This window comes from Babylonia areolata, chromosome 19 (assembly GCF_041734735.1).
Source record: "Babylonia areolata isolate BAREFJ2019XMU chromosome 19, ASM4173473v1, whole genome shotgun sequence".
Lineage (NCBI taxonomy): Eukaryota > Metazoa > Mollusca > Gastropoda > Neogastropoda > Buccinidae > Babylonia > Babylonia areolata.
Window position 1 is genome coordinate 64,046,348 of NC_134894.1, and position 20,000 is coordinate 64,066,347.

Here is a 20,000-nt window from a genome sequence, read left to right on the forward strand (position 1 = left end):
TAGATGAAAAGGTAGAAGAAGAAGATGGGGTGTTGTGTGTCAGTTGTGGAAACCAGAATGCATGGAGGGTGGAAGTAAGGATGAAAATTTGAACCCAGCAAAGGTAGTATTAAAGAAAATTACTCAATGTACTTCGAAAATCGGGAAGTTTAAAGTAAAGGGTGTCTGCTTTAGCTAAGTTGGCATAGCATGCTAAAAAGTAAAGTGTGTCTTCTTTAGCTCACTTGGCATAGCGTGCTAGAAGGTAAAGGATGTCTGCTTTAGCTCACTGGCATAGCGTGCTAAAAAGTAAAGTGTGTCTTCTTTAGCTCACTTGGCATAGCGTGCTAAAGCCGAAGTTGCAACCCAAGTGTCACGAGTCGACATCAAGGACTCCCAGTCTCCAGCCAGTGCGGGTATCGAACCCCTGGACACTGGCTTTCTTCGTCGTTTGCATGACCACTGTGCCCCCGCTGTGTGGACGTGGTGGTGGGCTGGTCTTTAGTTTCAGTTCCTTGTTTTTTCAGGGAGGTCACTGTGTAAAGTTTTCCACCCGAAAAACTATGGCATCGCAATAGCGAAATTTAGAATGACCCTGGGTCACGTTTCCTATCGCTGTCAATGATGTGAAGGTTGATACCCGTCACTGCCACCTGTGATCGGTGTATGTCATTTTGACCAATTCGGGACACATCTTCATCACAACGAACGCACATACATACAAACATATGCGCGCACACTTGCACGCGCGCCCACGCAACCACGCACACACACAGTCATACACACAGACACACAGACACAGACACACACACACACACACACACACACACACACACACACAGAGCTCTGGCCTCATAATATATGCATGACAATCAGTGGTGTCAGACTGACCATCAGAACATCAGTGAACGTTGACCATCAGAACATCAGTGAACAACTGTTGTCCCGACTATGTAGGCTACAGTCTGATTATAGTGGAGAGTGTCTTGCCCAGGTCACACCCCCCACGGTCACTCTCTCAACCAAGAGGGTTTTAAAGACACTCGGCGTTGGGATGGTCCCCAAAACCCAGCCAGGCCCCAAGGCTGCAGCACTAGGAGCCAGCGGAATCTGGACTCGCAGTTGGAGAGTTAATGTCCTTCAGAAAAAGCAAAGCCGTGAATAAAATCCCTGTTGTCGTGAAGAAACGATTGACGTTACAGCTCTCACTTTGCCGTTGGCTCCACTGTAAGCCGAGCTTTGGACTGTGTTCAGTTCAGTTCAAAATACTTTATTGTCTGGTTCAACCCAGGCAGTACTGTATTGTGATTCAACCCAGGCAGTACTTTGTCTGATTCAACCCAGGCAGTACTTTATTGTCTGATTCAATCAAGGCAGTACTTTATTGTCTGATTCAACCAAGGCAGTACTGTATTGTCTGGTTCAACCAAGGCAGTACTTTGTCTGATTCAACCCAGGCAGTACTTTATTGTCTGATTCAATCAAGGCAGTACTTTGTCTGATTCAACCCAGGCAGTACTTTATTGTCTGATTCAACCCAGGCAGTACTTTATTGTCTGATTCAATCAAGGCAGTACTGTATTGTCTGGTTCAACCAAGGCAGAAAATGATCTGTCAGCTCACTTCAAATTACCGCCAGAAAATATTTGATAGAAAAACGACTAAATGACACATCCTTCCCTGGTCAACACGCACACATCAGTTATTAGATCAAATACATTGTAAGACGGTGGAACAAATGTGTGTGTGTGTGTGTGTGTGTGTGTGTGTGTGTGTGTGTGTGTGTGTGCGTGCATGCATACGTCGGTGTGTGTCTTTCTGTCTGTCTCTGTGTCTGTGTCTCTGTGTGTGTCTGTGTGCATGGTTGTGCCTGCGTGTGTGCGAGTGTGCGCGCGCGCATGTGCGTGCGCGTGTTTGTACGTTTCAATTATGGTACAAAGGAAACATTCAGTAAGATAATTATGACGTTTCAAGAGACAAATGAAAGGAAAATGAAACCACAAGTAACCAGTACACATTTCCCTGTCCTCATTTCTTCCTTTTCACACACATGCATGCATACTTTGGGAAGAAAGACAACTGTCATCAGAACAATCAGCAAACCACAGGCAATGGAATCAAAACATTATTTGAGCAGCAGAGGGGGCAAATGATTTTTGGTACACATTCCTCTTTCCAAGAGGGATTTGACATCGTCTACCAGGAGGAAGTTTCTGAATGACAGAGTTAAGAGAAGAAAACTGTGCGCTTTTCCGCTAAGAACGGATTGGTACAGGGTGTTCAGTTGTTGCTGGGGCTTGGTTAGGATTTTGCTGGCCAAGATAGGTAATGGTGTAAAGTATTGCCCTGGCCTCAAAAGCCACAGAATATATATATGCAGGGTTGTGGATGGAAAAGACAATGTATTCATCGTCTGACTTGATCCTTTTTGCCTTTCTGAATGAAAGGTCAGCAGAACAGTGATGATGATGATGATGACGATGATGATGACGACAGTGATGACGCCACAGTGATAGGTGTCCTGTTGTTCATCTCAGTTTTACTCTTGTTTATCTCAGATGATTCTCTGTGTCTTTAATTTTTTTTTTTTTTTTTTTTTTTAGCTTTTAGGCAGATTTCCTAATCACCAGCATCATCATCATCACCACCATCACCAGCATCATCATCATCACCAGCATCATCATCATCACCACCATCATCATCATCACCTCATCATCACCACCATCATCATCATCACCACCATCACTGACAGAACCTGTCTTTCAGCAGCTGACGATGGCAGAGCAGAAGGCCAGACGGTTCATGGAGAGTCAGGCATCAGAGACGGCGGAGGCCTACTGTTGCAACTTCCGGGCCCATCGTCCCGGCATCAGCCTGGAGGAATCCACCCGGGTGTACGACCAGTGGACCACCTATGAGGAGGTCTTGTAGGCTGTCGTGTCGTGTCGTGTCGTGTCGTATTGTATTGAACTGTTTTGTATCGTATCGTATCGGACACGGGACCTCGAAAGACTAGCACCTAGACCAGTACTCAAGATCTGGTGTAGGGGAGAAAACACCGAGCTGCTTTCCCCAGGGAGAGCACGTCACTACACTGAGAGCGCCACCCTTTCTTCGAATTTTTTTTTTTTTCTGCTTGCAATTTTATTTATTTTCCTATCGAAGTGAATTTGTCTACAGAATCTTGCCAGGGACAACACTTTTGGTGCTATGTGCGCTCAGTGCAGTCCCATTGCAGGATTTGAACCAGAACTAACTGAAGGCAAACATCCCATTGCAGGATCTAAACCAGAACTAACAGAAGGCAAACATCCCATTGCAGGATCTAAACCAGAACTAACAGAAGGCAAACATCCCATTGCAGGATTTGAACCAGAACTAACAGAAGGCAAACATCCCATTGCAGGATCTGAACCAGAACTAACAGAAGGCAAACATCCCATTGCAGGATTTGAACCAGAACTAACAGAAGGCAAACATCCCATTGCAGGATTTGAACCAGAACTAACAGAAGGCAAACATCCCATTGCAGGATTTGAACCAGAACTAACAGAAGGCAAACATCCCATTGCAGGATCTGAACCAGAACTAACAGAAGGCAAACATCCCATTGCAGGATCTAAACCAGAACTAACAGAAGGCAAACATCCCATTGCAGGATCTAAACCAGAACTAACAGAAGGCAAACATCCCATTGCAGGATCTAAACCAGAACTAACAGAAGGCAAACATCCCATTGCAGGATCTGAACCAGAACTAACTGAAGGCAAACATCCCATTGCAGGATCTAAACCAGAACTAACAGAAGGCAAACATCCCATTGCAGGATTTGAACCAGAACTAACAGAAGGCAAACATCCCATTGCAGGATTTGAACCAGAACTAACAGAAGGCAAACATCCCATTGCAGGATCTGAACCAGAACTAACAGAAGGCAAACATCCCATTGCAGGATCTAAACCAGAACTAACAGAAGGCAAACATCCCATTGCAGGATCTAAACCAGAACTAACAGAAGGCAAACATCCCATTGCAGGATCTGAACCAGAACTAACTGAAGGCAAACATCCCATTGCAGGATCTAAACCAGAACTAACAGAAGGCAAACATCCCATTGCAGGATTTGAACCAGAACTAACAGAAGGCAAACATCCCATTGCAGGATTTGAACCAGAAGTAACAGAAGGCAAACATCCCATTGCAGGATCTGAACCAGAACTAACAGAAGGCAAACATCCCATTGCAGGATCTAAACCAGAACTAACAGAAGGCAAACATCCCATTGCAGGATCTGAACCAGAACTAACAGAAGGCAAACATCCCATTGCAGGATTTGAACCAGAACTAACAGAAGGCAAACATCCCATTGCAGGATTTGAACCAGAACTAACAGAAGGCAAACATCCCATTGCAGGATCTAAACCAGAACTAACAGAAGGCAAACATCCCATTGCAGGATCTGAACCAGAACTAACAGAAGGCAAACATCCCATTGCAGGATTTGAACCAGAACTAACTGAAGGCAAACATCCCATTGCAGGATCTAAACCAGAACTAACAGAAGGCAAACATCCCATTGCAGGATCTGAACCAGAACTAACAGAAGGCAAACATCCCATTGCAGGATCTAAACCAGAACTAACAGAAGGCAAACATCCCATTGCAGGATCTGAACCAGAACTAACTGAAGGCAAACATCCCATTGCAGGATCTGAACCAGAACTAACAGAAGGCAAACATCCCATTGCAGGATCTGAACCAGAACTAACAGAAGGCAAACATCCCATTGCAGGATCTGAACCAGAACTAACAGAAGGCGAACATCCCATTGCAGGATCTGAACCACGAACGCTACAGGGGGCCAGAAATAGCGGCCCAGGCTGTGGGAGAGTTCTTCCAGACGGACAGGGAGAAACCCCTGGTGATTGATGTGGCTTGTGGAACAGGCTTTGTTGGAGAGCAGGTGGGTGTGTCTCATTTGTTGTCATGTTGATGTCAGCTGTTGTTGTCAGTTGTTGATGTCAGCTGTTGTTGTCAGTTGTTGATGTCAGTTGTTGATGTCAGCTGTTGTTGTCAGTTGTTGTTGATGTCAGCTGTTGCTGTCAGTTGTTGTTGTCAGCTGTTGTTGTCAGTTGTTGTTGTTGATGTCAGCTGTTGATGTCAGCTGTTGTTGTCAGTTGTTGTTGTTGATGTCAGCTGTTGATGTCAGCTGTTGTTGATGTCAGCTGTTGTTGTCAGTTGTTGATGTCAGCTGTTGCTGTCAGTTGTTGCTGTTGATGTCAGCTGTTGATGTCAGCTGTTGATGTCAGCTGTTGCTGTCAGTTGTTGCTGTTGATGTCAGCTGTTGATGTCAGTTGTTGCTGTTGATGTCAGCTGTTGTTGATGTCAGCTGTTGATGTCAGCTGTTGATGTCAGCTGTTGCTGTCAGTTGTTGCTGTTGATGTCAGTTGTTGATGTCAGCTGTTGATGTCAGCTGTTGTTGTCAGTTGTTGTTGTTGATGTCAGTTGTTGATGTCAGCTGTTGCTGTCAGTTGTTGCTGTTGATGTCAGCTGTTGATGTCAGTTGTTGCTGTTGATGTCAGCTGTTGATGTCAGCTGTTGATGTCAGCTGTTGTTGTCAGCTGTTGTTGTTGCTGTTGTTGTTGATGTCAGCTGTTGTTGTTGCTGTTGTTGTTGATGTCAGCTGTTGATGTCAGCTGTTGTTGTTGCTGTTGTTGTTGATGTCAGCTGTTGATGTCAGCTGTTGTTGTTGCTGTTGTTGTTGATGTCAGCTGTTGATGTCAGCTGTTGTTGTTGCTGTTGTTGTTGATGTCAGCTGTTGATGTCAGCTGTTGTTGTTGCTGTCAATTGTTGATGTCAGTTGATGTCAGTTGTTGATGTCAGCTATTGTTGTAAGTTCTTGTTGTTGTTGTTGTCAGCTGTGGTTGTAAGTTGTTGTCAGCTGTTATCGTCATTTTTTGTTGCCCGCTAGGTGGCTCGGAATGTGTGTGTGTGTGTGTGTGTGTGTGTGTGCACGCGCGCGCGCGCAGATGCGCACGTGCGTACTGGTGTGTCATTAAACCACCAATTAGTGTGGGATAATGACCGCCCTGTGTGACGTCAGGAAAGGCCTGTGCTCCAGTCTGGCCCAACCCCCCCCCCCCCCCCCCCCCCCCCATTCGCCCCACAACGTTTATTATCAGCACTTCTTTAACTTTGACTGTGCGTGCTGAAGGTGACACACTTTGCTTCCATCCTCAGCAAGGTTCGTCAAGGACTTGGTAAGGCTGGTATGAAGGACGGTGAATTCCTCTTTCAACATCACTCAGTTTGAAAATACTGGATCGTGTCTTCTTCTTCTTCTTCTTCTTCTTCTTCTTCTTCTTCTTCTTTTCTTTTCTTTTTTTTGATAAAAACGTGTGTTGTTGTTTTTTTATAAAAACGTTTTTGTTTTAATCTTTCAGTTGAAGAAAATTTATCCGGATTTCTGAACTCTCTGGACGGTAAACCTTCGCATGAAACCAAAGGAGTTGGGGTTTTTTTTCTGTTGATGATAATTATTCTATCTATATATTCATTTATCTCAATCTTTCAACGGAAGAAACTGAGCTTTGTGCTTCATACGAAAAGGGTGGAAAAAGTCACTGAAGATGAACTGAACTGGTGTTGGTTGAGGAGGTGTTGTTGTTTGTTGTGGTTGTTTTGTTGTTTTTCTAGTTGAAGAAATTGCACCTTTCCCGTCCTGTGCACCCGTTGTGAAGATGATATACCCATACTTAAAGCGTTAAGTCGCTCGACTTTAGGCAGTTCTTTTTTCTTTTTCCTTTTTTTTCTTTTTTTTTTTTTTTTTTCTATCCTACCCCCACCACCCTTGCATTTTAAAGACCTGGTCAAAATTCCACATCCTCTCTCTCTCTCTCTCTCTCTCTCTCTCTCTCTCTCTCTCTATATATATATATATATATATATATATATATATATACATATATATATGTAAAGTCAGTTTATTTTGTTTTTTCTTCTTCCTTTTTTTGGGGGGGGTGGGGAGGGGGGTGTTAGAGGAGGGGGTACGGTGTTTTATGTCTTGAGTCTCGTCACACGCCTTGTTTAAATGACAGGCAAAATGAAATCCACTTGAACGTAAAATCTTCTCCTCCTTTTTGTCTTTTCTTTGTCTTTGTTCCAGTTGAAGAAGTTGGGTTTCAAACAGCTGCACGCCTTAGACCCCAGCCAAACCCTGCTGGGCATTGCTCGCCACAAGAACATCTATGAACAGGACTTCTTGTGCTACCTCAACGAAAAACGTCTTCCAATTGATGACGGTCTCTGTCTCTGTCTCTTTCTCTTTCTGTGTGTGTGTGTGTGTGTTTGTGCGTGCGTTGTGTGTGTGAGAGAAAGAAAAAGGGAGAGAGTGTGTGTGTCTGTGTCTGTTTGCGTGTGTGTGTGCGCGCGCGCGGGTGTGTGTGTGTGTGCGCGCGTGTGCGTGCGTTTGTGTGGTGTATGTGTGTATGTTTGTGTGTGTGTGTGTGCGCGCGCGCGTGTTTGTGTGCGCAGGTGCATGCTTGTGGGTCTGTGCATTTACGCATGTGCGTGCAGTGAACAAACGTCTTTAGAGAGAGAGACAGACAGACACAGAGACATACAGACACAGCCACACACAAACATACGCACAGATACAGACACTGCCACACACAGACATACGCGCGCGCACACACACACACACACACACACACACACACACACACACACACACACACACACACACACACACACACTCACTCACTCACACACACACACACGGGGAGAGAGAGACAGACACTTACAGAGAGAGAGAGACAGAGAGAATATGAATACGAATACGAAATGGTTTATTCGTTCCTAAGCCCATAACTGAAGATGAAAGTCATGTACCAATCAAACAATTAGTTAAAGCGAGACAGACAGAGAGAGAGAGAACACTGAAGACTGAAAGAGAGAGGGAGACACTGGGAGAGAGAGAAGGACAAAATAAGAAAGGACCCACTACCAACAACATCAATACTGCTTTCAGATGTGTACGACTGCGCAGTGATTGCCGGGGGAATGGGAGAGGGCCACATCCCCACTTCAGGACTGTACGAGTTGTCCCGCATTGTCAAGCCTGGTTAGTGCCCTTTGTATTGCTTGCTGTCCTGTGTTGTCAGGTCTGGTTAGTGCCCTTTGTATTGCTTGCTGTCCTGTGTTGTCAGGTCTGGTTAGTGCTCTATGTATTGCCTGCTGTCCTGTGTTGTCAGGTCTGGTTAGTGCCCTTTGTATTGCTTGCTGTCCTGTGTTGTCAGGTCTGGTTAGTGCCCTTTGTATTGCCTGCTGTCCTGTGTTGTCAGGTCTGGTTAGTACTCTATGTATTGCCTGCTGTCCTGTGTTGTCCATTCTGGTTAGTGCCCTTTGTATTGCCTGCTGTCCTGTGTTGTCAGGTCTGGTTAGTGCCCTTTGTATTGCCTGCTGTCCTGTGTTGTCAGGTCTGGTTAGTGCCCTTTGTATTGTCTGCTGTCCTGTGTTGTCAGGTCTGGTTAGTACCCTTTGTATTGCCTGCTGTCCTGTGTTGTCAGGTCTGGTTAGTGCCCTTTGTATTGTCTGCTGTCCTGTGTTGTCAGGTCTGGTTAGTGCCCTTTGTATTGCCTGCTGTCCTGTGTTGTCAGGTCTGGTTAGTGCCCTTTGTATTGTCTGCTGTCCTGTGTTGTCCAGTCTGGTTAGTGCCCTTTGTATTGCTTGCTGTCCTGTGTTGTCAGGTCTGGTTAGTGCCCTTTGTATTGCCTGCTGTCCTGTGTTGTCATGTCTGGTTAGTGCCCTTTGTATTGCCTGCTGTCCTGTGTTGTCAGGTCTGGTTAGTGCCCTTTGTATTGCCTGCTGTCCTGTGTTGTCAGGTCTGGTTAGTGCCCTTTGTATTGCCTGCTGTCCTGTGTTGTCAGGTCTGGTTAGTGCCCTTTGTATTGCCTGCTGTCCTGTGTTGTCAGGTCTGGTTAGTGCCCTTTGTATTGCCTGCTGTCCTGTGTTGTCAGGTCTGGTTAGTGCCCTTTGTATTGCTTGCTGTCCTGTGTTGTCAGGTCTGGTTAGTGCCCTTTGTATTGCCTGCTGTCCTGTGTTGTCAGGTCTGGTTAGTGCCCTTTGTATTGCCTGCTGTCCTGTGTTGTCCAGTCTGGTTAGTGCCCTTTGTATTGCCTGCTGTCCTGTGTTGTCAAGTCTGGTTAGTGCCCTTTGTATTGCCTGCTGTCCTGTGTTGTCCAGTCTGGTTAGTGCCCTTTGTATTGCTTGCTGTCCTGTGTTGTCAGGTCTGGTTAGTGCCCTTTGTATTGTCTGCTGTCCTGTGTTGTCATGTCTGGTTAGTGCCCTTTGTATTGCCTGCTGTCCTGTGTTGTCAGGTCTGGTTAGTGCCCTTTGTATTGCCTGCTGTCCTGTGTTGTCATGTCTGGTTAGTGCCCTTTGTATTGCCTGCTGTCCTGTGTTGTCAGGTCTGGTTAGTGCCCTTTGTATTGCCTGCTGTCCTGTGTTGTCAGGTCTGGTTAGTGCCCTTTGTATTGTCTGCTGTCCTGTGTTGTCAGGTCTGGTTAGTGCCCTTTGTATTGTGTGCTGTCCTGTGTTGTCATGTCTGGTTAGTGCCCTTTGTATTGTGTGCTGTCCTGTGTTGTCATGTCTGGTTAGTGCCCTTTGTATTGCCTGCTGTCCTGTGTTGTCAGGTCTGGTTAGTGCCCTTTGTATTGCTTGCTGTCCTGTGTTGTCCAGTCTGGTTAGTGCCCTTTGTATTGCCTGCTGTCCTGTGTTGTCAGGTCTGGTTAGTGCCCTTTGTATTGCTTGCTGTCCTGTGTTGTCAGGTCTGGTTAGTGCCCTTTGTATTGCCTGCTGTCCTGTGTTGTCAGGTCTGGTTAGTGCCCTTTGTATTGCCTGCTGTCCTGTGTTGTCATGTCTGGTTAGTGCCCTTTGTATTGCCTGCTGTCCTGTGTTGTCATGTCTGGTTAGTGCCCTTTGTATTGCTTGCTGTCCTGTGTTGTCAGGTCTGGTTAGTACTCTATGTATTGCCTGCTGTCCTGTGTTGTCAGGTCTGGTTAGTACTCTATGTATTGCCTGCTGTCCTGTGTTGTCAGGTCTGGTTAGTGCCCTTTGTATTGTGTGCTGTCCTGTGTTGTCATGTCTGGTTAGTGCCCTTTGTATTGCCTGCTGTCCTGTGTTGTCAGGTCTGGTTAGTGCCCTTTGTATTGCCTGCTGTCCTGTGTTGTCAGGTCTGGTTAGTACTCTATGTATTGTCTGCTGTCTTGTGTTGTCATGTCTGGTTAGTGCCCTTTGTATTGCCTGCTGTCCGGTTCTGTTCTGTACAGAGGTAATGATAGTGATCGTGATAGTTTTTGTTTTGTTTTTTAGTTATTGTTTTTGTTGTTATTGTCAGTGGTATTTCTATCATCATGATCATCATTTTTGTATTGTTGCTATTCTTGCTTTGGTTTTTGTTGTTGTTGTTCATCTTCTTCTTCTTCTTCTTCTTCTTCTTGTCATTACTACTACTACTGCTTCCTCATCATAACCATTATCATCTCCATCATCATTACAATCATTTACCATCACCACCACCACCATCACCACCACCACCACCACCACCACCACCACTACAATCACCATCACCACCACCACCAGCATCACCAGCATCACCACCATCACCACCATCACCACCGCCATCACCATCACCACCATCACCATCACCACCATCACCATCACCCTCACCAGCACCACCACCACCATCACCACCACCATCACAACGTTGTGTGTGTGTGTGTAAGTGCAGGGGGGTGGTTGTGGTCATTGTAATGTGAGAGGAGATCCTGGAACATATGTTGTTCTTCCTGCTTCATCATCATTCTGACTGTTATTCCTGTCGTCAGATAGGCACGATAGCCGTGTGGTTAAAGGGTTGGACTTTCAATCTGAGGATCCCGGGTTCGAATCATGGTAACGGCGCCTGGTGGGTAAAGGGTGGAGATTTTTTCCGAAATCTCCCAGGTCAACATATGTGTAGATCTGCTAGTGCCTGAAACCCCCTTCGTGTGTAAACCCAAGCAGAAGATCAAATACACACGTTAAAGATCCATGAATCCATGTCAGTGTTTGGTGGGTTATGGAAACAAGAACATACCCAGCATGCACACCCCTGAAAACGGAGTATAGCTGCCTACATGGTGGGGTAAAAACGGTCATACACGTAAAAGCCTACTCATGTATTTATACCCCCGAAAACGGAGTATGGCTGCCTGCATGGCAGGGTAAAAACGGTCATACACGTAAAAGCCCACTCGTGTACCTGCGAATGAACGTGGGAATTGCAGCCCACGAACAAAGAAGAAGAAGAAGAAGATTGTATCATCATTACCATCATCACAATCACCCAATACGGTGTGTGTGTGTGTGTGTGTGTGTGTGTGTGTGGTGTGTGTGTGTGTGTGTGTGTGTGTGGTGTGTGTGTGTGTGTGTGTGTGTGTGTGTGTGTGTGTGTGCAGGGGGCATGGTGTGCATCGTGATGCGCGAGGAGTACCTGGAGCACGTGGAGGAGTACCGGGGACGGCTGGAGAACACCATGCGGAGGATGGAGGAGGAGGGGGCATGGACGCTGGCCTCCAGAGTTACCGTCCCTAGGTACTCCTTCGACAACACCGGCGTCGTCTTCAAGTTCATCGTCTGTTGATGATGATGATGATGATGATGATGATGATGGTGGTGCTGGTGCTGGTGCTGGTGGTGGTGGAAGCAGGCCGGGGGATCTAGGGCTTGGTTTGCACGAGCCGTCTTTAGCAGTGCTGAGTTTGCTTAGTGGTTCAGAAAACTCTTCTTCAAGTCTATGTTCTTTCCATGGACTGGGGGAAATTCTTAACACACCACGGCAATTTCATGGACTTTGGAGCATTCTTAACTCATTCTTCGAGTCTGCGCTCATTTCATAGACTTTGGAGCATTCTTAATTAACTCATTCTTTAAGTCAACGATGTCATAGACAGGAGCATTCTTAACACATTGTCTGTGCTAATTTCATAGACTTTGGAGCATTCTTAACACTTTGTGTGAGTCTGCGCTCATTTCATAGACTTTGGATCATTCTTAAGTCATTCTATAGGTCTGTGCTAATTTCATAGACTTTTGAGCATTCTTTAAAAAAATCTTTAATTCTATGCAAATTTCATATACGGAGGAACATTCTTAACGCATTCTTCAAGTCAATGCTAATTTCATAGACTTTTGAATATTATGAACACATTCTTCAAGTCAGTGCTAATTCCAAAGACGTTTGAATATTATGAACACATTCTTCAAGTCAATGCTAATTCCAAAGACTTTTGAATATTATGAAAACATTCTTCAAGTCAATGCTAATTCCAAAGACTTTTGAATATTATGAACACATTCTTCAAGTCAATGCGAATTTCACAGACATACGAACATTTTTAACACGTTCTTTAAGTCTGTGCTAATTCCATAGACTTTTGAACATCCTTAAAGCACTCTTTGTTAAGTCCACATTGCTTCCATTAACTTTGGGAAATTCTTAATGCATCCTTTTCGTCCACAGTGTTTCCATAGATTTTGGGAAATTCTCAACGCCAAGTAAACTTAGCACAGCACTGATATCTTGTGCAAAGTGGGCTCAGATTCATTTCTAATGAACAGATCTCGGTAGACTGATTTATTGATTGAGTTGGTTGGCTGGTCGATTGATTGAGTGATTGATTGATTGGTTGATTTGATTGATTGAATGACCAGTATTCGCAGTGAGTTCCATTTCCATCCCATGCTCAGCGGATGACGGTGTTTCAACAAGCTCATCGATTGGTTGATTGATTGATTGATTGGTTGACACATTGCTGACTGCAAGGTTGATAGATTTTTGTACCGACATATCATTTTGAAGGTGTGGCCTTTTTCATACATTTGGTTTTTGGTGGGGTTTTTTGTGGGTTAAGACGCTAGTCGTTTTTTGACGTTCACTGTTGGTGGTATAAAGGGTTGTGTGCTCCTTGTGTGTGTATTTATTGTGTACGTTTGTAAGTATGTGTGGTGGTTTTTTTGTGTTTTTTTTAATTGGGGATCTTGTGCGCGTTTTTCTGTTGTTGCTTTGATTGACTGGTCAATGATTGATTGATTGATGTAGTGATGAATACATTGTTGTTGCTTCCTGTTATGATTTGGGAAATTGAGAATTCATTTGAGTGAATAATAACGACAATAATGATGATGATATTATAAGGAAGAAGAAACAAGGGCAGCAGCAATAACAATGATTTTTGTTAACCTAGAAAACACAACCTTGTACAATACTTTTAAATAATAATAATGATGATAATAATACTAATAATGTTGTTGTCGTAGTTGTTGTTTTTAACTAGACAACACAACATTCATTTTCATTTTGCCCATCGCTCCTGGTGGAGCATAGGCCATCGACGACCCCTCGCCATCTCACTCTGTTCTGGGCTGTTCTGGCCATTCCAGTCCAGTTGGTCCCTTGCTTGTTCAGCTCTGCCTCGGTATCTCGCCTCCAGCTGTTGCGAGGCCGGCCTCTCTTCCTCAACAACACAACACCGTAAAATGCTACACCGATATCCTGATTGCACACACCCAGATGGCAAAGGACCAAACCATGTAACACAGCACATAATGATTCCGTTTTGTTTTTCTGTTGTTGTTGTTGTTGTTTTTATAAAGAAAACAGTATCATTTCAGCAAGTTGGGTCACTGAGTCATCCAGAGTTGTGTTTGTGTTCATCTGAATGTCCGTCTGTCTGTCTTTGTGTTGACTGCTTGTCCGTCTGTCTGTCTGTCTGTGTGATGACTGCTTGTCTGTCTGTCTGTGTGTTTGTTTGTTTGTGTGTTGACTGCTTGTCCGTCTGTGTGTCTGTTGACTGCTTGTCTGTCTGTCTGTGTGTTTGTTTGTGTGTTGACTGCTTGTCCGTCTGTGTGTCTGTTGACTGCTTGTCTGTCTGTGTGTTTGTTTGTTTGTGTGTTGACTGCTTGTCCGTCTGTGTGTCTGTTGACTGCTTGTCTGTCTGTGTGTTTGTTTGTTTGTGTGTTGACTGCTTGTCCGTCTGTGTGTTTGTTTGTTTGTGTGTTGACTGCTTGTCTGTCTGTGTGTTTGTTTGTTTGTGTGTTGACTGCTTGTCCGTCTGTGTGTTTGTTTCTTTGTGTGTTGACTGCTTGTCCGTCTGTGTGTTTGTTTGTTTGTGTGTTGACTGCTTGTCCGTCTGTGTGTTTGTGTGTTGACTGCTTGTCCGTCTGTGTGTTTGTTTCTTTGTGTGTTGACTGCTTGTCCGTCTGTGTGTTTGTTTGTTTGTGTGTTGACTGCTTGTCCGTCTGTGTGTTGACTGCTTGTCCGTCTGTGTGTTTGTGTGTTGACTGCTTGTCCGTCTGTGTGTTTGTTTGTTTGTGTGTTGACTGCTTGTCCGTCTGTGTGTTGACTGCTTGTCCGTCTGTGTGTTTGTGTGTTGACTGCTTGTCCGTCTGTGTGTTTGTTTCTTTGTGTGTTGACTGCTTGTCTGTCTGTGTGTTTGTTGACTGCTTGTCTGTCTGTGTGTGTGTTTGTTGACTGCTTGTCTCTCTGTGTGTGTGTTTGTTGACTGCTTGTCTCTCTGTGTGTGTGTGTGTTGACTGCTTGTCTCTCTGTGTGTGTGTTTGTTGACTGCTTGTCTCTCTGTGTGTGTGTGTGTTGACTGCTTGTCTCTCTCTGTGTGTGTTTGTTGACTGCTTGTCTCTCTGTGTGTGTGTGTGTTGACTGCTTGTCTCTCTGTGTGTGTGTTTGTTGACTGCTTGTCTCTCTGTGTGTGTGTGTGTTGACTGCTTGTCTCTCTGTGTGTGTGTTTGTTGACTGCTTGTCTCTCTGTGTGTGTGTTTGTTGACTGCTTGTCTCTCTGTGTGTGTGTTTGTTGACTGCTTGTCTCTGTGTGTGTGTGTGTGTTGACTGCTTGTCTCTGTGTGTGTGTGTGTGTTGACTGCTTGTCTCTCTCTGTGTGTGTTTGTTGACTGCTTGTCTCTCTGTGTGTGTGTGTGTTGACTGCTTGTCTCTCTGTGTGTGTGTTTGTTGACTGCTTGTCTCTCTGTGTGTGTGTGTGTTGACTGCTTGTCTCTCTGTGTGTTTGTTGACTGCTTGTCTCTCTGTGTGTGTGTTTGTTGACTGCTTGTCTCTCTGTGTGTGTGTTTGTTGACTGCTTGTCTCTGTGTGTGTGTGTGTGTTGACTGCTTGTCTCTCTGTGTGTGTGTGTGTTGACTGCTTGTCTCTCTGTGTGTTTGTGTGTTGACTGCTTGTCTCTCTGTGTGTTTGTTGACTGCTTGTCTCTGTGTGTGTGTGTTTGTTGACTGCTTGTCTCTCTGTGTGTTTGTGTGTTGACTGCTTGTCTCTCTGTGTGTTTGTTGACTGCTTGTCTTACTGCTTGTCTCTCTGTGTGTTTGTTGACTGCTTGTCTCTCTGTGTGTTTGTTGACTGCTTGTCTCTCTGTGTGTGTGTTTGTTGACTGCTTGTCTCTCTGTGTGTGTGTTTGTTGACTGCTTGTCTCTCTGTGTGTTTGTTTGTTGACTGCTTGTCTCTCTGTGTGTTTGTTTGTTGACTGCTTGTCTCTCTGTGTGTGTGTTTGTTGACTGCTTGTCTGTCTGTGTGTTTGTTGACTGCTTGTCTCTCTGTCTGTGTGTCTGTCTGTTGACTGCTTGACTGTCTGTGACTGCTTGTCTGTTTGTGTGTTGACTGTTTGTCTGTCTGTGCAGTGGCTGGTTTGTTTTGTTACAGCCTGGAGTAAAGCGTCTGATCACGTATCAACAACAGCAACAACAAAATAATTAGATGAATAAACAAAACCAGCAGTAATGAAAATACAGATTTTGTTGTTATTGTTTTGGGGTTTTTTTTAGGGGGGTTGTTGTTGTTTGGGGTTTTTTTGTTGTTGTTGTTGTTTTGTTGTTTGTTTTCTGGTGTGTGTTTTTTGTTGTTGTTTTTAAATAAAAATAGATTAAAAAAAAAAAAAAAAAGAGAAAAGTTTAAGTATAGTTTAGAGGGAAAGAACTCGTACTTCGTTAATTTCATGCTGGAGTTCATTCCCTTCGGCCAGAGGATGGCGTCAGGTTATTGGCCTATTTTCCGAACATTTATGTACATCTCAGCGTTTTATGTGCGCGCGCGCACGCACGCACGCACACACACACACACACACACACACACACACACACACACTTTTGACGCCGCCTTGAAACTGAAGTGACTGATGAAGAAACTGAACTAGCTTTGGAATACTCCAAAGAAAGTCCGAAAATGGAGATAGGATATAAAGTTACATATTATGATGCCATCAAATCAAAAAAGTACTATCCTAAAATAAGTATTTTCACTGATTTATCTTGATGTTGAAATATATATAATATAGTTACAATTTTATGTTGAAAAAAAAAGAAGAAGAAAAGAGCGAAGCAAATTCACACAGAAGATTTTTTTTATAGTTTTGATTAACGTGTAGCTGTATTTATCAATATATATTGTGATATTGTAAGCATGTTTACTGTGTCTTCCCAGACAGACACATTTCTGTATGTGTCTTCTTGTTGTTTATATTTTAGTGGTGATGGTGGCGTTCATTCTGTTTTTAATCATCATTCTTCAAATTGGGCAACCCCTCAGGTCGAGAGCCAAATAAAAAAAAATCTTTGCAGAATTCTTTTTTAATGACATTCGTCTGTGTAGTATGGGTGACATGTCATTATGATGCTGAAAAAAAAAATTGAGACAGACAGACAGACAGACAGACAGAGCAAGTGTTACATTCCGCCTAAATGCTTTAGCAAAGCAAATAGTTTTTAAAAAAATGAATAATTGAAAGGAACATAAATGTAGCAACAAATAAACAAACACACTCATAGACAAATAATACTAAAAAGATAAATTCATAAAAAGAGAAACTAATATAACACACACACACACACACACACACACACATATATATATATATATATATACATACATATATACACACACATACATACATACATACATATTCTGATGAAATATAAACGAGAGATATGGTATTGAAAAGTGTGTGTGTGTTTTAAAGAGAGATTAAAATACACAGAGAGAAGGAGAGAGAATGTGTGTGTTAAAGAGAAATTAAACCACAGAGAGAGAAGGAGAGAGAGAAAGGGAGTGTGTGTGTGCCGGTGTGCGTGCATATCCCACCGAAGTTTGCCATTTATGTGGTGATGATTATGAAATTACTTCTATGCGATGCACACACAGCCATCCATCCATCCATCCGTACATTCTAGACTCAAAGTCACAACTTCACTCATTCTTTTCCACGGAGAAGCAGTCGATCCTCGTATATGATATTCACAAGTTTATTGATTCAACACATGAGATACATACAATTTTACATCACTCTGAATTAAATTATGTATAAGCTCCACCATACCAAAGCACAAAATGAATTAAAAACTAGCTCTGAAAAACCATTTTGTACAGTATTTATAGTAGCAAAATATCTGCAATTCATATTTGTGTTCCCAGTATTGTGCACACTATTATCCAGGTAACGTTCAACAAGTATCATCGTGTTTCGGCAGAAAAAGAGAACACGCTAACGCCAAATCTCAAACAGATGCACACACTGAAAAAGTCACACAAGCAAACATACAACAAAAATGAACCGGCCTTTCAAATCGGAGACAGACAGGAAACCAAAGCTATAACTGTTCGGTGAACCAAAGCTGGGATAATAAACTATCAAGTCTGGTTTTTTTTTCGTTTTTTTCCTTTTATTCTCTTTTTCCTAGTGTTTTTCTTTAATGGTCTGCAGAAAACAGCGAAACGCCAACGATCAAGATGTAGGGTCCAGGAATTCTTTCCCCTTAGTGCTTCTTCTCACTGATGTTATTGATAATTCTGTGCAAATTTCCCACCCTATGTTTTACACCTTATACATACATACATACACGTGCACAAATATACCCGTCTATTCCCCTCACACACACACACACACACACACACCCCAAAAGTCCAACACGGACTTGGAGCTTTCTCGCTGGCATCAGTCATCCGAGATCGTCAGTGATACGAGCCATTGAAAAGGAGGGTGTTACAGCTAACTGACATCATGAGACGAAAAGAAAGAAAGAAATGCACTGCAGAGAGAAGAAAATGTTGAGAGAGAGAGGGGCGGGGGGTTACAGAGAGACAGGGGTTGAGACAGAGACACAGTCGGAAGGGTAGAAATATAAGACAAAGAAAAGAGTGAGAGAGAGAGCAGACATGAACAAAAACAGAATGACAGAGAGAGAGGGGGGAGAGAGAGGGGGGGGAGAGATATGGAGGGTAGGGGTTTTAAAAGAGGGTGTACAGAGAAAGAGAGGGATAGAGGGAAGGTGTGTAGAGACACAGGGGGGCTGGGAGGGGGGGGGGGGGTAGAGAGAGACATACACACAATGGAAAGAGTTGAAAACGTGCGGTGGGAGGAAGAGAAAGGGGGGATAAGGAAAGGACGAAAGAAAAGAGTTACTTCCCTCAAACAACAGACCCCGTCTTGTGAGTTCAACAGGGCAGGGTACAGCTCGAGAAGAAGAATAACAACAAAAATAACAAAGTGAGAAAAAAAAACAAAAAAAGGACTGACAAGGCTTTCTGTTTTACCCTGTCCTTTTCGTGTGTTTTTTTCCCACATCCAAACTATCATAACAACACCAACAAAAATCCAATCCTGACTCTTCCTTCACCATTTCAAAAAACAAGCAACTCTTCGCCTCACTATGTACGCAGTATGCGACAAGACCCTCTGTTGAATCGCTTCGTGCAGTCTTCCAAGTAATGATGTTAAAAGAAGAAGATGACAATGAGAAATAAAGAAAAGATAACTGTCAACATCCACCTCCCTCACCGTGACTGCTATTCCCCAAAAGTAAAAATAAAAAGTACTACTTTTTTTTCTTATCTTTTTTTGTAAAGCAAGAACATTATCCATTTTGCTCCACAAACATACCACAAGATCTGTTAAATGACTGCAACAGTTTCTGTGTAACCAGTAGGCCACGTGTACCCAAGTCCCCCAGTGCTCTGTTGCAGCAGCAGTCCATTTTCAGCCGTTAGGCCCACGTGATCACGACACCCGGTGGATCAGACGCAAGCCCTCGTGGTGGAAGAAATGGTTGGGATACCTGTGCTCGCTGACCAGTGTCCACTTTCCCTCCTTCTCCAGCTGCTTCAGGTGGGTTTCCCAACGGCCGTTGTACTCTGCCATCGTTTGCAGGTACTCTGCTCGCATGCAGTTCACGATGTAGCCACCTGGGTTAAAAAAAAAATAATAATAATAAAATAAATCCCAGTTCAGTTAATCAAAAGTAAAAGTGTTCTGTCAGTAACAGAACTTTGATCAACACTACCATTATCTTAAAAATAAATAAGATTTTTTTTTTTTAAATCATCAAACCAAAACTACAAGTGTTCTGTCGTTAACAGAACTCTGGGCAGCACTACCATTATCTTCTGCTTCATTCGTGGGCTGCGACTCCCACGTTCACTCCGGCGTGAATGCACTGACGAGTGAGCTTTTGCATTATGACTGTTTTTTACCCCTGCCATGTAGGCAGCCATACTCTGTTTTCAGCGGGGTTGTAGATTTGTTCGTTTATTTATTTATAGTGTGTTCATCTGAGATGATGACATTTGACTGAAAATAAATCATGTTGTTGTTATTATTATTATTACTGTTATTATTCATTACTTGCATCACTTATCATGATCATTGTTTTTATCATTACATTATCATTACTTCTATTTTCATTTTCTACACTGTTGTAGACCATTTCACAGAATTAATTTCATTCAAATAAATCCAGAGTTCTTTCCAAAGGATTTTTCATACAATGCTTTTTATAAGCTGAATCAATCTCAGGCCTGTCTTTTCGTTCTGTTTCGGCCTCCCTCGATTTTCGTGGCTTCTCCGTTCGTTGTCTGTCTGACGTTCCCTTCAGTGTTAGAAACGTGTCAGCTGTGCATCGATGTTCCTCCT

At 43.6% G+C, this 20,000-nt stretch overlaps 2 protein-coding genes across 5 annotated transcripts in view; one reads left to right on the forward strand and one right to left on the reverse strand.

Moving 5' to 3' along the window:
• Positions 1-13,695, forward strand: part of LOC143293938 (methyltransferase-like protein 27) — a 30,486-nt gene extending 16,791 nt beyond the window's left edge. Inside the window, exons 2-6 of one of the 4 annotated variants that reach the window (XM_076605329.1) lie at positions 2,746-2,901; positions 4,814-4,942; positions 7,145-7,280; positions 8,009-8,101; positions 11,478-13,695. In XM_076605329.1, the coding sequence (XP_076461444.1) occupies positions 2,746-2,901; positions 4,814-4,942; positions 7,145-7,280; positions 8,009-8,101; positions 11,478-11,662 (699 nt within the window). In that variant the 3' untranslated portion in view covers positions 11,663-13,695. The remainder of the gene's footprint in view (positions 1-2,745; positions 2,902-4,813; positions 4,943-7,144; positions 7,281-8,008; positions 8,102-11,477) is intronic. The other 3 variants (XM_076605330.1, XM_076605331.1, XM_076605332.1) reach the window with 3 other exon arrangements.
• Positions 13,696-17,732: 4,037 nt separating this feature from the next.
• The window catches only part of LOC143293940 (malonyl-[acyl-carrier protein] O-methyltransferase-like), a 13,611-nt gene continuing 11,343 nt past the window's right edge, over positions 17,733-20,000 (reverse strand). Inside the window, exon 7 of the mRNA XM_076605333.1 lies at positions 17,733-19,273. Coding sequence (XP_076461448.1) covers positions 19,089-19,273 — 185 coding nt within the window. The 3' untranslated portion in view covers positions 17,733-19,088. The remainder of the gene's footprint in view (positions 19,274-20,000) is intronic.